Source organism: Sminthopsis crassicaudata, chromosome 4 (assembly GCF_048593235.1).
Source record: "Sminthopsis crassicaudata isolate SCR6 chromosome 4, ASM4859323v1, whole genome shotgun sequence".
Classification (NCBI taxonomy): Eukaryota; Metazoa; Chordata; class Mammalia; order Dasyuromorphia; family Dasyuridae; genus Sminthopsis; species Sminthopsis crassicaudata.
The window spans coordinates 352,574,891-352,591,260 of NC_133620.1; the positions used below are offsets into that span (position 1 = coordinate 352,574,891).

Genomic DNA, 16,370 nt, shown 5'->3' on the forward strand with positions numbered 1-16,370 from the left:
GTAGTGTCTCTTCCAGGGAAAGAAAAATAATCAAACCCAAGATCACAGCCAGAGCTCATTAAAGCTTCCACAGACATTATGGGCCCAGCAATTATCACATTCACATCTCTCTCTGGGCCTGCGGGAAAGAATGACTGGACCCCAGCCCAATCTCTCTTTCTCTCAAATCAATCCCCCTCCCAGGCTTGGGACAGTCCCTCTAAAGGGCACAAGGAGGGAAAATTCTCCCTTTTTTTAAAGAGGAGAGAGAGAAAACTTTGTTCCCCCAATCCAGAGATACTGGTGTCCCTGAAAATAGCTTCTTTGTGCTGAAGATATGGGTGAGGCTCCCTAGTCAAGGGGTACAGACAGGAGCCAGGGTATGTCAGAACCAGCTCAAACCTGCTGCAGAAAGCCATTGCTAAATTTTCAGGGTGAACATTTACACCAGACAGCAACAAACCTACAACAAAACAATTGTTTTATTTATATTCCCTTTATATATCATATTATGTTTATATTTTATACTATATTTTATATTTCTTTTTAGGAAATTGAGAAGTTAATATTGCAAATTAAACTTAAAAGCATGTTGAGAACTTTTTTTTTTTCCTCAGAGTATTAAACATTAACCAGCACATACCTGGAGGAGAGCCCCTCCATTTCAAAGGCTAAAAGTAAGAGACAATCAAACTTCCTTTGGCCCAGGCTAGGCTCCAATCTCAGACCCTTTCATGGTCACTAAACTCCATAACAAACACCCTACAACCCTGGCAGACTCTCTGGAGGCCTGCTGCTTAATTAAAACCAACTGGATCCTCTCCCTAAGATCTCCTGGCAGTGACTACTTCCTGGAAGCATCTTTAGTATGCGGTTACTGCCTCTGGGGCTCCTACTTTTGTCACCAGTTATCTTTTGAAGCTGATTCAGTTACTAGAGATTGGAGGCAATTCAGTGGGTAAATCTGAGCCCACTGCTCACCCACCCCCACACAAAAGGGGGTTCTGCAGCCCTAGAGCCCTGCCCTGTGTACCCAAACCACACCCCTGGAGTCACATACCAGGAGGTGACAGGTAGATGAGGGGAGAGTTTCTGCAGTGTCGTGGGCTAGAGCCAGATTTTCCAGAGAAAGGGGACTGACCCTTCAAAACCTAGCAGTTGCAACCTAAAAGATGAAGTCTTGTATGGCTCAAGGAGGTTTTCTGAGAATTTATCTGGGAAGAAAGGAGGGGGAATTGTCTCAGTAGAGAGAGTACCAGAACTGGAGTCAAGAAGATTCATCTTCCTAAGATCAAATCCAGTCTCTGACTCTAGTTGTGTCATCCTGGGCAAGTCACTTCCCCCTGTGTGCCTCAGTTTCCTCATCTGTAAAATGAGCTGAAGAAGGAAATAGCAACTCACTTAAGAATCTTTGTCAAGAAAACACCACATGGAGTCATGAAGAGTAGACCGTGACTGAACAATACTTTCCAGATCTCAAATAGGTTCTTTGATTGTTTGATTGGTTGGTTGTCTGGCTAGTTTTCTATACAGCACCAGCAGAAAAGTAGAAGCTCCCTCAGTCCCTCTCCTTCCTCTCTCCTGGCTCCTCATTGTCCTCTCCAGGCCAAAGAATCAGAGCTGTGTGCTTAGCCTGCACCTTGCAAACAGGGGAAAATGTCTTCTTTTATTCACCCTTAATTGGCACTGTTACTTGGCAACTTAGTTATACAGCATGGGTGCAGAATCCTACACCAATAGGGACACTTTATACCAGGAAGTTTGTGTTCCTATATTCCCCAGCTGGCATTAGACCCAGACATCAGCCCAGGGGCCTGGGAGGGGTTAGATTATGGGCCTTCAGTCCTTAGGCAAGCAGCTGGATCCTAGCAGGAGACTGACTGGGAGCCTGGGGCGGGAGGGGGTGGTTAAAGGGGAGAGATCCTTGTTCTCCCTAATCTGGAAGAACTGCTTCCACTATGTTGCTGGTGAATTGGCAGCCACATTACTGGCATTTTTCCCAAATGCCAAAACGAACCTCGACTCTTAACTGGGGGTAACCCATGTTGGCAGCTGGCCAGGATACCCTCCAAAAAAGAGCACAGGGAGGGCAGGGGAGAACAAGGACACTTTAACTTTCCATTTTTCAAAGTCATGCCTTTTAATGCCATAAAATTCTCATCTCTATGGCACTCCCTTCAAAGTTCACACGGGCAAAATTTTCTAACTTCACCTTGAGTACACAAGCCTCTTTATTCCCTGCAGCCTGGCTTGGTTTGACCACAAACCTCAAAGGTCCCTGGGGACCCAAGTTGTCTTTTTAATCCCTCCAAACTGGTATGTTGACCTAATTTCCTCTCTTTTCTCTCCCTTAGTCCCAGTACCTAATCAGCTGCTAAATTTAGTCAACTCTACATCCAAAAACTACATCCTATCCCCAGCTGCTATTGCCTTTCTCCTCTCATAATCTTTATATAATTATTTGCATGTTTTCTCCCTTATTAAAATACATATGCTTTATAAGGGAAGTCGCGATTTCGGGCTTTCTTTGTATATCCAGTGTTTAACATAGTGCCTCCACAAAGATTTGGTGCTTAATAAATGTTTGTTGATTGTCTGTCTTTTGAGATCTCTCCTCAGAAAAATAACACTTGTTCTGACCCTAATCACCATTTTGGACAACCGCAAGAGACTTCAAATAGGTTTCTCTCTCTCTCTCTCTCTCTCTCTCTCTCTCTCTCTCTCTCTCTCTCTCTCTCTCTCTCTCTCTCTCTCTCTCTCTCTCTCTCTCTCTCTCCCTTCTTCCATCCCTCCCTCCCCTTTCCTTTCCCTCCCTCTCCTTCTTTCTCTCACCCTCCCTCTCTCCTCCTATCCCTCTCCCTCTCTCTTTCCATCCCTTCCTCCCTCCCTTCTTTATTCTCTCTCCCTGTCTCTCTCTGAATCCCTCCCTCCTTCTCCTTCCCTCCCCCCTTTCTCTGTCTCTCTCTGTCTTAGTTTCTCTCTGTGTTTCTCTCTGTGTCTCTGTCTCTGTCTCTCTCTCTCTGTGTCTCTGTCTCTGTCTCTCTCTCTCTCTCTCTCTCTCTCTCTCTCTCTCTCTCTCTCTCTCTCTCTCTCTCTCTCTCTTACACACACACACACACACACACACACACACACACACACACACACACACACATTCATGCACATAGCTGCCAGAATAATCTTCCTAAAGCAAGGGTCAGACCATGTCATTCTCTTGGTCAAGAAATTTCAATGGCTCCCTAATGACTCCCAGATAACATACAAACTCATCAATCCATCATTTAAAACCATTCACAATCTGGTTCTAGCCTGCCCTTGCTAGGTTTATCTAGCATTGTTCCTTTTTGTAACTGGACAAACTCATTCACTGAACTCAAAATTCTACTTCCTCTCTCTTATCTCAGCAGGTGGCTTTGTACCTGGTAACCCTCCCTCTCCTAGATGCACTCCTTCTACCTTTCCAGCTGTTAAAAACCCCTAACTTCCTTCTCCAGGAAGTTTTTCCTCATTGCCCTACATATTACTCAACCCCTCTTCATATTATCTTATATTTACTTCTTCATTTACTTATTACGTATTACATAGCTAATACTCCTAGTTGAATATTTGGGGTCAGAAAGCTGTGAAGTTTATTTTTTTTTTGTTACCTCAGTGTATAAAAGGCAATAATGTAATGTATAAGTGAATCTACTTTGAAGTTTTAAGTTCAGATCCAGATTTTGGGCATAGGCAATGGGTACATAATTTAATTCTACCCTCTCCCCAGTGCCTGAAGGAGCTCTCTTAAGCTAAGTTATGAACAAATTTCCAACTTGCACCAGGAAAGGGAGTTTCCACATTGGGAGCCCTTCACACTGAGGAAATCACAGGTCTGACAAAATAAATCCCCAGGATCAATTAGCATGTTTTGTACTTAATGCTTATTTAATTGAATTGTATTTGTCAGATTTTGCAAATTACATTTATGAGTTATAAAAAAATAAAAGTAGGAAAAGATCAAGATGAACAATGTGGGGTAGTGAGCAGGAGGAACAGAAGCAGGGGACTTACCCCAAGGTATGAACACTATCAATTCCAATATGCTATAGAAAATGTTCTGGGGGCAGATGAATGCCACAGTAGATAGAACACTGGCCCTGAAGTCAGGAGGACCTGAATTCAAATGTGATCTCAGACACTTAACACTTCCTGGCTGTGTGACCCTGTTGTTAAGCCCAGTTGTCTCCCCCCCACCAAAAAAAAAAAAAAAACAAGTAGTAAACATTGTGAAGCCTGATGGAAGGGGACAAGCAATGTATCCAAAGAACTCCTTTCTTGTGCCTGGTTCAGCACACAGAAATGGAAAGATCTTAGAGGTCTCCATAGAAATCATTTCTAAGCTCAGGAAGCATGAATACTCCTAAAAGGAAGGAGGTAGAAAAGAAATGAAGGAAAAGAGAGATAGCAAAAAAGGAGAGAGGAAAAGAGAAATAAGAAGAGAAAGTGGAGGAAAAGGAGAGAAAAGACTGGAGGAAGGGGAAAAGAGAAGGGAGGAAAAAAGAGAAAGAGGAAGGGAAAAAGGAAATTTTAAAGGAGATACCAATGGGAATTAAGACTAGACCCATCCCAAAGAAACTAGACCAAACATCATTTCCTCAAAATCAGAAGTTTTATTAGGGGGTAGATGGGAATACAACCAGAATGCTACCCTCTCCCACCCAGACATCCTCACTTGGCTGCTTCCTCAGCACTCCTCCAGAGGGCCCTGTACCCAGGACTCTCCCTGCAGGACCCTCCTATGATTCAGACAGCTTTTTGGCATACATTAGTGTCTTGGCCATCGTGGCCTTCAAGCAGGCTACGGTAGGTAGAGATCTCCCGCTCCAGCCGGCTCTTGATATCCATGAGGAGCAGGTATTCCTGGTTCTGGCGCTCTGTGTCTGCTCGGATGTCACTCAGCTGAGCCTCAATGTTGCTGATGATGACCTGTATCTGTGACAGCTGGGCCCCATAACGGGCTTCTGTTTCCGCTAGTGTGCCTTCAAGAGCCGCTTTCTAAAAAGAGAAAAGAAAAATTGAAAAGCCAAGCCCAATCAGAAAAACATTGTACATAGCAACAGCAAGATTATGCACAAGGTTGGTTCTTTTCAGTAGTTCAGTGATCCAAGGCAATCTCAATAAACCTTGGAGGGAAAAGACCATTTGCATTCAAAGAGAGAACTATGGAGACTGAATATAAATCAACACATACTATACTTGCTTTTATTGTTCTTTTTCTTCTGTTTTTTTTTTTTTTTTCTCTCTCTCCTGGTTTTTCCCTTTTGTTCTGATTTTTCTTTCCCAACTTGATCCATAAGGAAATAGGTAAAAAAAGGAGGGAGGGAGGGAGGGAGGGAGGGAGGGAGGAAGGAAGGAAGGAAGGAAGGAAGGAAGGAAGGAAGGAAGGAAGGAAGGAAGGAAGGAAGGAAGGAAGGAAGGAAGGAAGGAAGGAAGGAAGGAAGGAAGGAAGGAAGGAAGGAAGGAAGGAAGGAAGGAAGGAAGGAAGGAAGGAAGGAAGGAAGGAAGGAAGGAAGGAAAAGAGAGGAAGGAAGGAAGGAAGGAAGGAAGGAAAAGAGAGAAAGAAAGAAAGGAAGGAAGAAAGAAAGGAAGGAAGGAAGGAAGGAAGGAAGAAAGAAAGAAAGAAAGAAAGAAAGAAAGAAAGAAAGAAAGAAAGAAAGAAAGAAAGAAAGAAAGAAAGAAAGAAAGAAAGAAAGAAAGAAAGAAAGAAAGAAAGAAAGAAAGAAAGAAAGAAAGAAAGAAAGAAAGAAAGAAAGGAGGGAGGGAGAAAGGGAAGAAAGAAGGAAGGAAGGAAGGAAGGAAGGAAGGAAGGAAGGAAGGAAGGAAGGAAAATGCATGTATAACCAAAAAAAATGTTTTTACATATAGGTGGAGAAAATAAAAATTAAAAAAGAAAAAGAAAAGTTGAAAAGGGATTGGTGGAAAGTTTTGGCTAATTGTACCAACTCCAATAGAAAAAGTGGATGATGGAGACATGGACATAGCCAGGATTACTTGTTTTAAAACAAATGATATAGAGAACAGTTTATAAAGTCCAGTCCTGCTTAGGTTCCTAGATACCCAGGCTTAGGGATCACTAGAAATTGTCCCTTCCAGAAATAAGGGCTGAGTGTGGATCACCCAAGAGCTAAGGCTGTACATACCATGCTGAGCTGAGACTGCAGCTCAATTTCTAGCCCCTGAAGGGTCCGCCGGAGGTCAGTGACTTCAGTCTTGCTGGTCTGGAGCTGTTCTGAATGGACCGCTACTTCTCTATTCAGTTCTTCTGTCTGAAATGAGGAAAACCAGGAAATGAGTTTTTAGGAAAGACTTTCAGGGGAATAAATAGTCCAGACCTTAATACTGCCAAGACTAGAATTCTTCTCCCACACAACACTCTGCTCTTTGCCCCAAAAATTCTTCTTTACCTTCGTGGTGAACCAAGCTTCTGCATCATTCCTGTTCTTCTCAACCATGGCTTCATATTGGCTTCTCATGTCATTCAGGATCTTGGCCAAGTCAATGCCTGGTGCAGAGTCCACCTCCACGCTCACCTGGCCTCCTATCTGCCCACTCAGGGCACTCATTTCCTGAAAAGACACACAAGGAACTACACTTACCTGGCTGAACTGTGGTCAGGGGAGGGAGGGACTGAGGGGTGGGGATTGGGGCTTCCCTAAGCTCATTCGAGCTAACTCCTAAGTGATAAAACTACATTTGAATTCAGTCTGCTATTTTCAAATTGAAAACTTTTCTCTCACTATACAATACAACTGATGTTTCAGGGTAATTTTAATCTAGATTCTAGCCTTAGTGTCAATATGTCCTTCCTGAATGGACACAATAATTACCATCTATGGAGCTCTACCTCTTTCCTTGATGGTGCTCAGGGTTATTCAGGGAGTGTGATCATATCAGGAAAAGAGGCTTCGAAAAGTTGGGGGCTTTTAAAATATATGCTGAGGGGGCAGCCAGGTGGTGCAGTGGATAGAGCACCAGCCTTGAATTCAGGAGGTCATCAGCCCTTGGGATGGGAGACTAGGTACCCAAGATACCAAGAAATCTCAGTGGATGGGGTATAGGGAAAGGTATTCAGGAGAGACCTAGATTAGCCCTTACCTCTTCATGGTTCTTCTTGAGATAGGCCAGTTCCTCCTTCAGGCCTTCAATCTGCATCTCTAGGTCAGTTCTAGCCAGGGTTAACTCATCAAGCACCCTGCGCAGGCCGTTGATGTCAGCCTCCACACTGAGACGCAGGGCCTGCTCTGTCTCAAACCTTACAAAGGAAACAGGTAAAATAATAAGGATGAGAAGAAAGGAAGAGTATTATATCTGCTTCCAAGAAGTGATATTCCCCAGTTTGTCAGGGTTCTCCCTACTTTCATAGAGTTCAAGAATCTTGGGAGATAATCTTGCAAGAATAAGGGAGGTAGAACTCTTCCCTCCATACCCTGCTCCTTTGGACATTCTGTGGCTCCCTGTACCCACCCCTGAGCAGCAGAGGCACTCACTTGGTTCGGAAGTCATCCGCAGCCAGCCGAGCATTGTCAATTTGCAGAACAATCTTGGAGTTCTCAATAGTGGCGCCAAGAATCTGGAAGACAGAATATAGTTACAGACTGAACCTGCAATCACTGCCTAGGCCATTCTAGACAAGCTTCCAGAAATCACTCTAACCACTCCCAGATAGCTCATCTATAAAATGAGGGGGTTAGACTAGATCAGAGGTTTTTAACCTTAGAACTATGAATTTTATATACATATAAACATATGTACATACACAACACAAAATCAACACAAATTATTATATGTATTTGCATATTTATCAACTATATTTCCATATATCTGAATCCTTATCTTAAATGCTTACAAGAGATAGTCTCTCTTAGAAACTGAAGAGCTGATCTTATAATTAGAAAGCTGGGTTCAATTTCCATCTCCACTGCATATTAACTGTGTGACCCTTGATGCCTCTCAGTGACACCAGACAGCTTTCTAAATATCAGAGCAGTTACCAATCTGAATTGATTATCACAATGAGAATAATCTATGTCAATAAAATTATGGGTCTGGTCCCGAAGAGTGTTCTTTAAACCATTCACTTTGCATATAGGTAGACAGTAAACTCCAGGAAGGACAGCCAGTCCAAGCTTTTTATGCCCCTGGGCATAAAAAGGTACAAAAAGTTTTTACTTTTAAGTTTTTACTGTTTGCTCTTGACTGTTCTCAGCAGCTGACTTGAGACCTCCCTCAATGAATTATCAGCTTTCCAGAACAAATAATTTCGTCTCTTAATGCCCCAGTTTTCATTTATAAAATGAGGAAAACTTGTCTTTTTTTTTTTTTCCTTATATCCTTTGTGCTTTAAAAAAAGCACAGGCCTCTCATTGTACTAATGGTGAGAGATTCCCCCTCTGCCAGCACCGATACAGCAGCACGGGCTCTGCAGTTTAAAGTTGTGGCACCAGGTTGGGCTTCTCCCAGGGTCACCCGGACAGTATGGGGCACAAGCCAGGCTGGCATCCAGTCATTCCTGGCTCCCCATCCCACCATTCCATTTGTAAGCACAGATGCTTAATAAGTGCTGGCTGCCTAGAGCCTCTGAGGCTCCTTCCTGCTTCGTTCCCCCTCTCTGCGTCCCCTCCCTAGGCTCCCGAGCCGCTCCAGGGACCGGAGGCAGGGTGCCTGGGTGTGGCGAACCACTGCTCCTTCTGCAGGTTCCCCAGAGACCACGCCTTCCTCCCCGGCTAGCCCCGGGCCAGCGGCAGCAGGTGCAGTAGCTCCAGGAGCCGGCAGTCTCCTGGCCTCAGGGCCCGGAGCAGAGAATCCAGTCCCCCACTATGTCCTTTACCTGATCGCGGAGGTCCTCGATAGTCTTCATGTAGCCGCTGTAGTCCCGGGCGGGTCCAGGGCCCTGCTTCTGGTACCACTCCCGGATCTTCACCTCCAGGTCGCAGTTGGCTTCCTCCAGGGCACGCACCTTGTCCAAGTAGGAGGCCAGGCGGTCGTTGAGGTTCTGCATGGTGATCTTCTCGTTGCCCGCCAGGAGTCCGTCGGTTCCCCCACAGCTCAGGCTGAAGCTGCTGCCACTGCCCCCGTAGCTCCCACTCACGCCCGAGGAGACAAAGCGGGACACGGACACCCCCAGGCCCCCGGAGCCTCCGTGGATGCTGGGCGCCCGGAACGCGGCCCCGCTTCCAAAGCGCACAGAGTTGTTGCTCCCCAGCCCCATGGTGGAGGTGGAGGATGACTGGCGGTAGCTGTAGGAAGTCATGGCGATGGCCTGGGAGGCTGGAGGCTCGGACCCTGGAGGACAGCTGAGTGCTCGGAAGTTGGAGCGGAAAGTACAGAGGACCTCACCTGCCTCTTTTTATGGCTGGGCTCGGTGGGTGGTGTCAGAGGCGATATCTGAGCCCTGAGGAATTTCCTGGCTGCAGAGTGTAAACATGCCCTTTCCCTATTGGTCAGTCCTAAGTTCAGACACACCCAGAACAACCCCTCCATTCTCCCCCCACACACTCCCAACTGCCCTCCACCCCCATCTCAGATCCCCCGTACCCAGATCCTCCTCCTTCCCTACCCCCAACCAAGGTACAATGGAAAGGGGCGGGGGAGGGGGAAGGTGGGAGAGAGAGAGTCTGCTGGGAACCGCACGACTTCTGCTATTCTCTGGAGACAAAGGGGCCCCACCTTATTCCTATGCCAGCCCCATTAGGGACTATTCAGGGCCCTGCACCTGGAGCCAGCTTCAGCAGGGTGCTGGGCTGTTCACTGGGCAATCTTTACCCACCCCAGTTTGATGCAGTTGGGAACCCTTTTTCCCAGTCTCTCCAGACCACAGGATCCTCCTCTTTAAATAACACTAACACTCGACTCCCCTCCCCAAGGCTCTCATGGCCCCAAGTCAGCCCTTCTAGCCCTACAAATCTCACTTCTATTCTTGCTGGTACTTGGACTGGAAGTAGGGGTGGGGGGTGTTAACAGAAAGGATGGTGGGAGAACAGGCTCATAAGGTCACAGATTTGGAGACAGAAGGAACTTTAAAAGTCTTGTCATCCATCCTTTCTTTTTTACAGATGATGAATCGAAGGTCCAAAGACACCGAGATAGTGATAGATACCAGAGTTTACCACACACACCCCATCCTTGGATTTTAAATCCATTGCTCTTTCCATGAATGTGTGACATTCCCCATCCCTTCAGGAGTCCCACTGCCACCTGAATTCCAATTTAGGAGTAGACTTCAGACAATACTATACTCCCTCCCCAACAAACAAATTCTGATGGCTCTGCCCCCACATTCACCCCCATCCCTGAGATCGTCCTAAAGTAAACAGTTTCCCTGCCCAGGAATACCTTACTGCATTCCCCCTCCCCCAGCCAATTCCCAGTTCTTTTAAATCAGAGAAAGGCTTCCTTGTAAGAACCCAGAAGGTGGTCATTCAGGGCAAAAGAGAGTGAGGGGAGCAGAGGGCAGAAATGGGGCAGAGGTCTAAGGGGTCCAGGCAAGTCTGTGAAGTTAGGGGGTACTGGGCGAGGGCCCCTGGCTCTTTCACAAAGGCTTTAGCCGCCTGAACCCTTCTGGCACCATGTATGCGTCACTCCTTCCCTTATCTCTTCCTGGGCCAAGCCCCTAGAGATTTGCTGGTCAGATAGTTACCATAGCCACCTTTTCAGGGCCTAATGGGAAATCAGAACAGTTTGAAAAAGCTGAGGCCAAGAACTGTTGGAATGAGAAAAAAAGATCATTTCCACTGTTTTCCCGGATCCCACCTCCATCTCCACTTAAAACGAGTTCCTAAATTCCAGTCTTTGAACCTTCTCTCAGTCCTGGAACTTCAAGAGAGAATTCCCTCATAGGAACTGCAGGAAGCAATTTCCCCAACTGCCTGAAAAAGATCCTGTATGCTGCAGTTCCTTCAGGGAGAGTCCTAGGGGGGCAGCAAGAGGTGGATAGTAAGCTAGATTAACTGGGCCTTCCCCTAACATACTGGGTGGATGTAGACCTGCTCCCTAACTTTTCTAGGACATTTGGCAAATCAAAAGAACAACATCCTGCCCAAGTTCTTCTGGAAGTTAGATAGAGAAGCCTTGATTCCTACCCATCAAGGATCCAAGGGTACCTTGCTTGTTACCCCACTTAGGGCAGAGTTCTAATTTTTAGAATGACTTCGGAAGTCCAAAGTCTCTAGTAAGAAGAAGCCTGTGATTGAAGATATTGTTCCCTGGTAGAGAGAGGCACTCAATGAAAAGGTCATAGTCCTTGCAGGGAATGAAATGGAGTGAAAGAATTGAAGGCTGTTTGGAAGGGAGAATTTAGGTATCATCCAGTTCCTAAGAGTGTACATAACTGATTAGTGGCAGAAATCTGACTCCTGAGATAAAGAAAGAAATATTGAGAAAGGACTTGGAAAAGGTTTCTATGTTTGAGACGAAGTCAGTCAGTCAAGAAACATTTATTAACCACCTACTTACTATATGCCAGACACAGTACTAGGCACTGAGGAACACAAAGAAAGGTAAAACGGTCCTTGCTCTGAAGGAATTAGGTGGAAAGAGAGTATACAAACAAGATAGGGACATACTTTACAGAAGGGCAGCTAGGTTGCAGAATAGATAGAACATGGCTCTGGAGTCAGGAGGACCTGGATTCAGATTCTCCTCAGACACTCGCACACTGGGCACTTAATCCCAATTGCCTTAAAAGGAAAAGAAAAGAAATCCTTGACAGAGAGAAGGCATGAGAATTAATGGGAAGGCATGAAAGGTTTTCTGTACAAAGTGAGATTTTAGCTGAAATTTGAAGAAGCCGAGAGGCAGAGATGAGTAAGGAGAACATTCCAAGAGTGGGGGATGCTCAAAAAAACCGCCCAGAGTAAAGAGATGGAGCGTCATGTTTATGGAATGGCCAGGTCATTAGGTCAAAGGAGATATAAGATTTAAGAAATCCTCCTCAAAGACTCCTCAAAGAGTATGAGGAATGTAAAATGTAAGAAGACTGGAATTGGGGATCGGGAGCGAGGCTATGAAAGACTTTGAAAGCCCACCAGAGGATTTTGTAATTGATACTGGAGATGATAGGTAGAAACTGGAATTTTTCAAGAGAGATGATATGAGAAGATCTGTGTTTTAGGAAAAGCACTTAAGCTGCTAAAGGGAGAATGGACATTTGTGCAAGTTTTCGAATAAATAGGCTATTGCAGTAATTCAAATGTAAGATCATGAAGGCCTACACCAAAGTAATGGATAAAATGTCAGAGGAAAGATGGAGGCTTATAGGAGAGATATTACAAAGGTGAAATTGCCAAAAAATGGACTTAGAATGAGATGCCAAAGGATAAGCTATTGAGAAAGGAATTAAGGGTTGGGATGGAGGGAAGGCTTAAGAATGAGGGAGGTCCTCTCTCATTCTTAAAGAAAAGTCACTCACAGTTTAAAGAATGGGGACATAATGCCAAAATGTTTGTGGCAGCTCTTTTTGTTGTAGCTAGAAACTGGAAGTTGAATGGATGTCCATCAATTGGAGAATGGTTGGGTAAATTGTGGTATATGAAGGTTATGGAATATTATTGCTCTGTAAGAAATGACCAGCAGGAGGAATACAGAGAGGCTTGGAGAGACTTAAATCAACTGATGCTGAGTGAAATGAATAGAACCAGAAGATCGCTGTACACTTCAACAACAATACTGTATGAGGATGTATTCTGATGGAAGTGGAAATCTTCAACATAAAGAAGATCCAACTCACTTCCAGTTGATCAATGATGGACAGAAACAGCTACACCCAGAGAAGGAACACTGGGAAGCGAATGTAAATTGTTAGCACTACTGTCTATCTACCCAGGTTACTTATACCTTCAGAAGCTAATAATTAATGTGCAACAAGAAAATGGTATTTACACACATATATTGTATCTAGGTTATATTGTAACACATGTAAAATGTATGGGATTACCTGCCATGGGGGGAGGGAGTGGAGGGAGGGAGGGGATAATTTGGAAAAATGAATAAAAAAATAAAATTAAATTAAATTAAATTTAAAAAAAAAAAAGAATGGGGACATAAGACTGGAGGAGAAAGTCATGGAAGGAAGTCCTAGTCCCTAAGGTGGAAGGAAATAGAATTGGAGGGAGGGAGGGACTTCCTTGGAAGTCCGTGGGTATTAAAGTCACTTATCTTTAGCCATAAGAATTGATAATAGTAGTAATAATTTGATGTCATCAAGGGTGCCTTGTCCTTGATTCCCCAGACCTCCTCACCTACTTACTGACAAATCTTTGATCCTACTTTCAAATCATCTGTCCCCTCCCTTCACTCACATAGCCATGCATTCATGTGTGAGCACAGCCCACACACTACCCTTTCATGTATATTTGTATCTCCTGTGCTTAGCATGACAGTTGGCACTTGTTATTGGTTCAGTAATTCAGTTATATCCCACCTTTCATGATCATATTTAGGGTCATGAAGTGGAAAAGTGATTTGCCATTTCTTTTTCAGATTTATTTTACAGATGAGGAAACTGAGACAAATAGTGTGAAGTGATTTGCCCAGGGTCATACAGCTAGTGTTTGAAGTCATATTTGAATTCAGGTCTTCCTGATTAAGACCCAGCACTCTATTCACTGAACTACCTAGCTGCCCTTGGCACATAGCTCGTGCTTAATAAATGCTTTTTCATCTCTTCATTCATTCCCTATACTCCTATCCCTATGCTTCTGTTCTCTAAAGAAGTCTCTGTCACCAGAGCAGTGTTTGTTCAGCTTTTAGAGCACCAGACACTCATAGGACAATATACAGAATGTTAGAATGTTCAGGGGCTTCAAGCCATTGCTATGTTCCTTTCCCTCCCCTCCTCTCCCCTCCAAAGAGTGATGGAGAAGGCTACACACCAGGTTATAGTCCACTATTGTCTTGAAGTCCCTCAGTCCCCTTCCTGTCCCCTGTCCTGTCCTTGTGACCGGCTACACTCTGGTTGTGTGCTCTGGGTGGGGCTGCCCTCACTCCACCTTCCAAGCAGATCAGTGTCGTTTCCAGTAAAAAGACACAATTGACTCAGGGGAAGGGGAGCTGGTGATGTCGGGGAAGGCTCCCACTGTCCTTTTACAGCCTCCAGAGGGGAAAAACCAGCCTAACTAGAATCTGGAGCCAAAATCGTTGGGGGTGGCGGGGAGAGGAGAGAAGCACTGAAAGGGAAGAAGAAGATGGTCAGGAAAGAAGGACCCCAGCTGCTGCCCTGGGCCAGCGCTAGGAGAAGGTGTGGCTCACACCAGCCTCTCAGCCAAGAGCCACATTCTCTAGCTAGATTAGGCAGGGACTGGAGCAAGCCCTTTGGCTACAGATTCAGTGACTTTTCCAGAGCTTAACTCTCTCTCTAAGCTTCCCTAAACTTACCTAAACTGTGTGTGCGTGCCTGGAGTCACTCAGAGCTCTCTTCTTATTCTATGGGAAGAAGAGAGGAGGCAAGCACAGAGCCAGGACGAAAAAGGGAAATTTAGGGATGATCAGACAGAACATGTCTCTCTCTGGAAAAGTCTCTGCCCCAAGTTACTACGAGTCTGTCAATAAGCATTTAAATTAAGCATATGAATTAAGGATGTGAAAAACAAAACAAACAAACAAACAAAAAAAAAAAAAACCCTTGGTCCTTTGTCCTAAAGAATCTCAATGCATTCTAATGTAGGGATTCTTTTTTTTTTTTTTTTTTAATTATTAAAGCTTTGTATTTTTCTAAATACATCCGTGGACAATTCTTCACCATTAGCCCTTGCACAACCTTTTTGTTTCATTTTCCCCCACCCCCCACATCCTCCCTTAAATAGCAAGTAGTCCAATATATGTTAAACATGATAAAAATATATGTTAAATCCAATATAGGCATACAGATTTATCATGCTGCACAAGAAAAATCAAATCAAACCAGGAGAGAGAGAGAGAGAGAGAGAGAGAGAGAGAGAGAGAGAGAGAGAGAGAGAGAGAGAGAGAGAGAGAGAGAGAGAAGCAAAATAAAATGCAAGCAAACAACAACAAAAAGAGTGAAAATATTATGTTGTGATCCACACTCAGTCCCCATAGTCTCCTCTCTGGGCGTGGATGGCTCTCTTCATCACTGAACAATTGGAACTGGTTTGAATCATCTCATTGTTGAAGAGAGCCTCATCCATCAGAATTGATCATTGTATAGTCTTCTTGTTGCCATGTATAATGATTTCCTGGTTCTGCTCATTTCACTTAGCCCCAGTTCATGTAAGTCTCTCCAGGTCTCTCTGAAATCATCCTGTTGGTTGTTTCTTACAGAACAATAATATTCCATAATATTTATGTACCATACCTTATTCAGTCATTCTCCAATTGATGGGAATCCATTCAGTTTCCAGTTTCTTGACACTACAAAAAGGGCTGCCACAAACATTTTTGCACACATGGGTCCCTTTCCCTTCCTTAAGATCTCTTTGTGATATAAGCCCAGTAGAAACACTGCTGGATCAAAAGATACGCACAGTTTGATAACTTTTAGAGCATAGTTCCAGAATGGCTGGATATATTCACAACTCCACCAACAATGTTATCAGTATCCTGGTTTTCCCACATCCCCTCCAACATTCGTAATTATCTTTTCCTGTCATCTTAGCCAATCTGAAAGGTGTGTAGTGGTATTTCAGAGTTGTCTTAATTTATAATATAGGGATTCTTAACCTGCATGCTCACACCCCTAAAGGAGCCTTAGATAGATTTTTAAACCTCTGAGAGTTTAAATGGAAAAAATATTTTTATTCAAATTAAACTGTAAGTAAAATGGAGCATTCCTTTCAAATATTTAAAAACATCATTCTGAGAAGAAAGCTATATGTTTCACCAGACTGGTGAAGGGGCTACAACATGCAGAAAAGGTTAAGAACCTTATTCTAATGGAATGCCTATTCCTTTGGAACTCCTCTCCCCCTAGCTCCCAAACCTCTTAGATTTGGTTGGCAGACATGGAACTGCCTATACCTTGCAGAGTAAGGTGAACTTAGGCAGGGTATTGGATCACCACCAGCATGACTTGGAGTCAAGATTTAAGTTTAATTTCTTCTGGGGGCAGCTAAGTGGTGCAGTGGATAGAGCACCAGCCTTGAATTCAGGAGGACCAGAGTTCAAATCTTATCTCAGACACTTAACACTTCCTAACTGTGTGACCCTAGGCAAGTCACTTAACCCCAGCCTCAAAAAAAAAAAAAAAAAAAAAAAAAAAGAAAAAGAAAAAAGTTTAATTTCTTCTTTAGATAACTTATTCTCTATGTTAAAGTGTTTTTGCCTCTTTTTGGGGGGGATCCCCAGAACATAGTAATAAGTGATTTAAAAAAAAAACCTAATTCCTAGAATTCCTACCCTAA

The 16,370-nt window shown here is 44.1% G+C and overlaps 1 protein-coding gene across 1 annotated transcript; it reads right to left on the minus strand.

The window, feature by feature from the left end:
- Nucleotides 1-4,608: 4,608 nt before the first annotated feature.
- KRT19 (keratin 19) lies at nt 4,609-9,386 on the minus strand. The gene is made up of 6 exons (XM_074261489.1): nt 8,846-9,386; nt 7,506-7,588; nt 7,114-7,270; nt 6,423-6,584; nt 6,159-6,284; nt 4,609-5,013 (listed from the first exon to the last, which is right to left on the minus strand). The coding sequence occupies exons 1-6, from the start codon at nt 9,266-9,268 to the stop codon at nt 4,762-4,764; spliced, it is 1,203 nt and encodes a 400-aa protein (XP_074117590.1). The 5' UTR covers nt 9,269-9,386; the 3' UTR covers nt 4,609-4,761.
- Nucleotides 9,387-16,370: the final 6,984 nt, after the last annotated feature.

Bases quoted from the DNA above. Each gene is read 5' to 3' on its own strand.
- KRT19 (XM_074261489.1), bottom strand. From the start codon at position 9,268: ATGACTTCCTACAGCTACCGCCAGTCATCCTCCACCTCCACCATGGGG. The intron at 6,585-7,113 runs GTAAGGGCTAAT...GTGTCTTTTCAG, and splicing joins TCAAGAAGAACCATGAAGAG to GAAATGAGTGCCCTGAGTGG. The intron at 6,285-6,422 runs GTAAAGAAGAAT...TCCTCATTTCAG, and splicing joins AAGCTTGGTTCACCACGAAG to ACAGAAGAACTGAATAGAGA.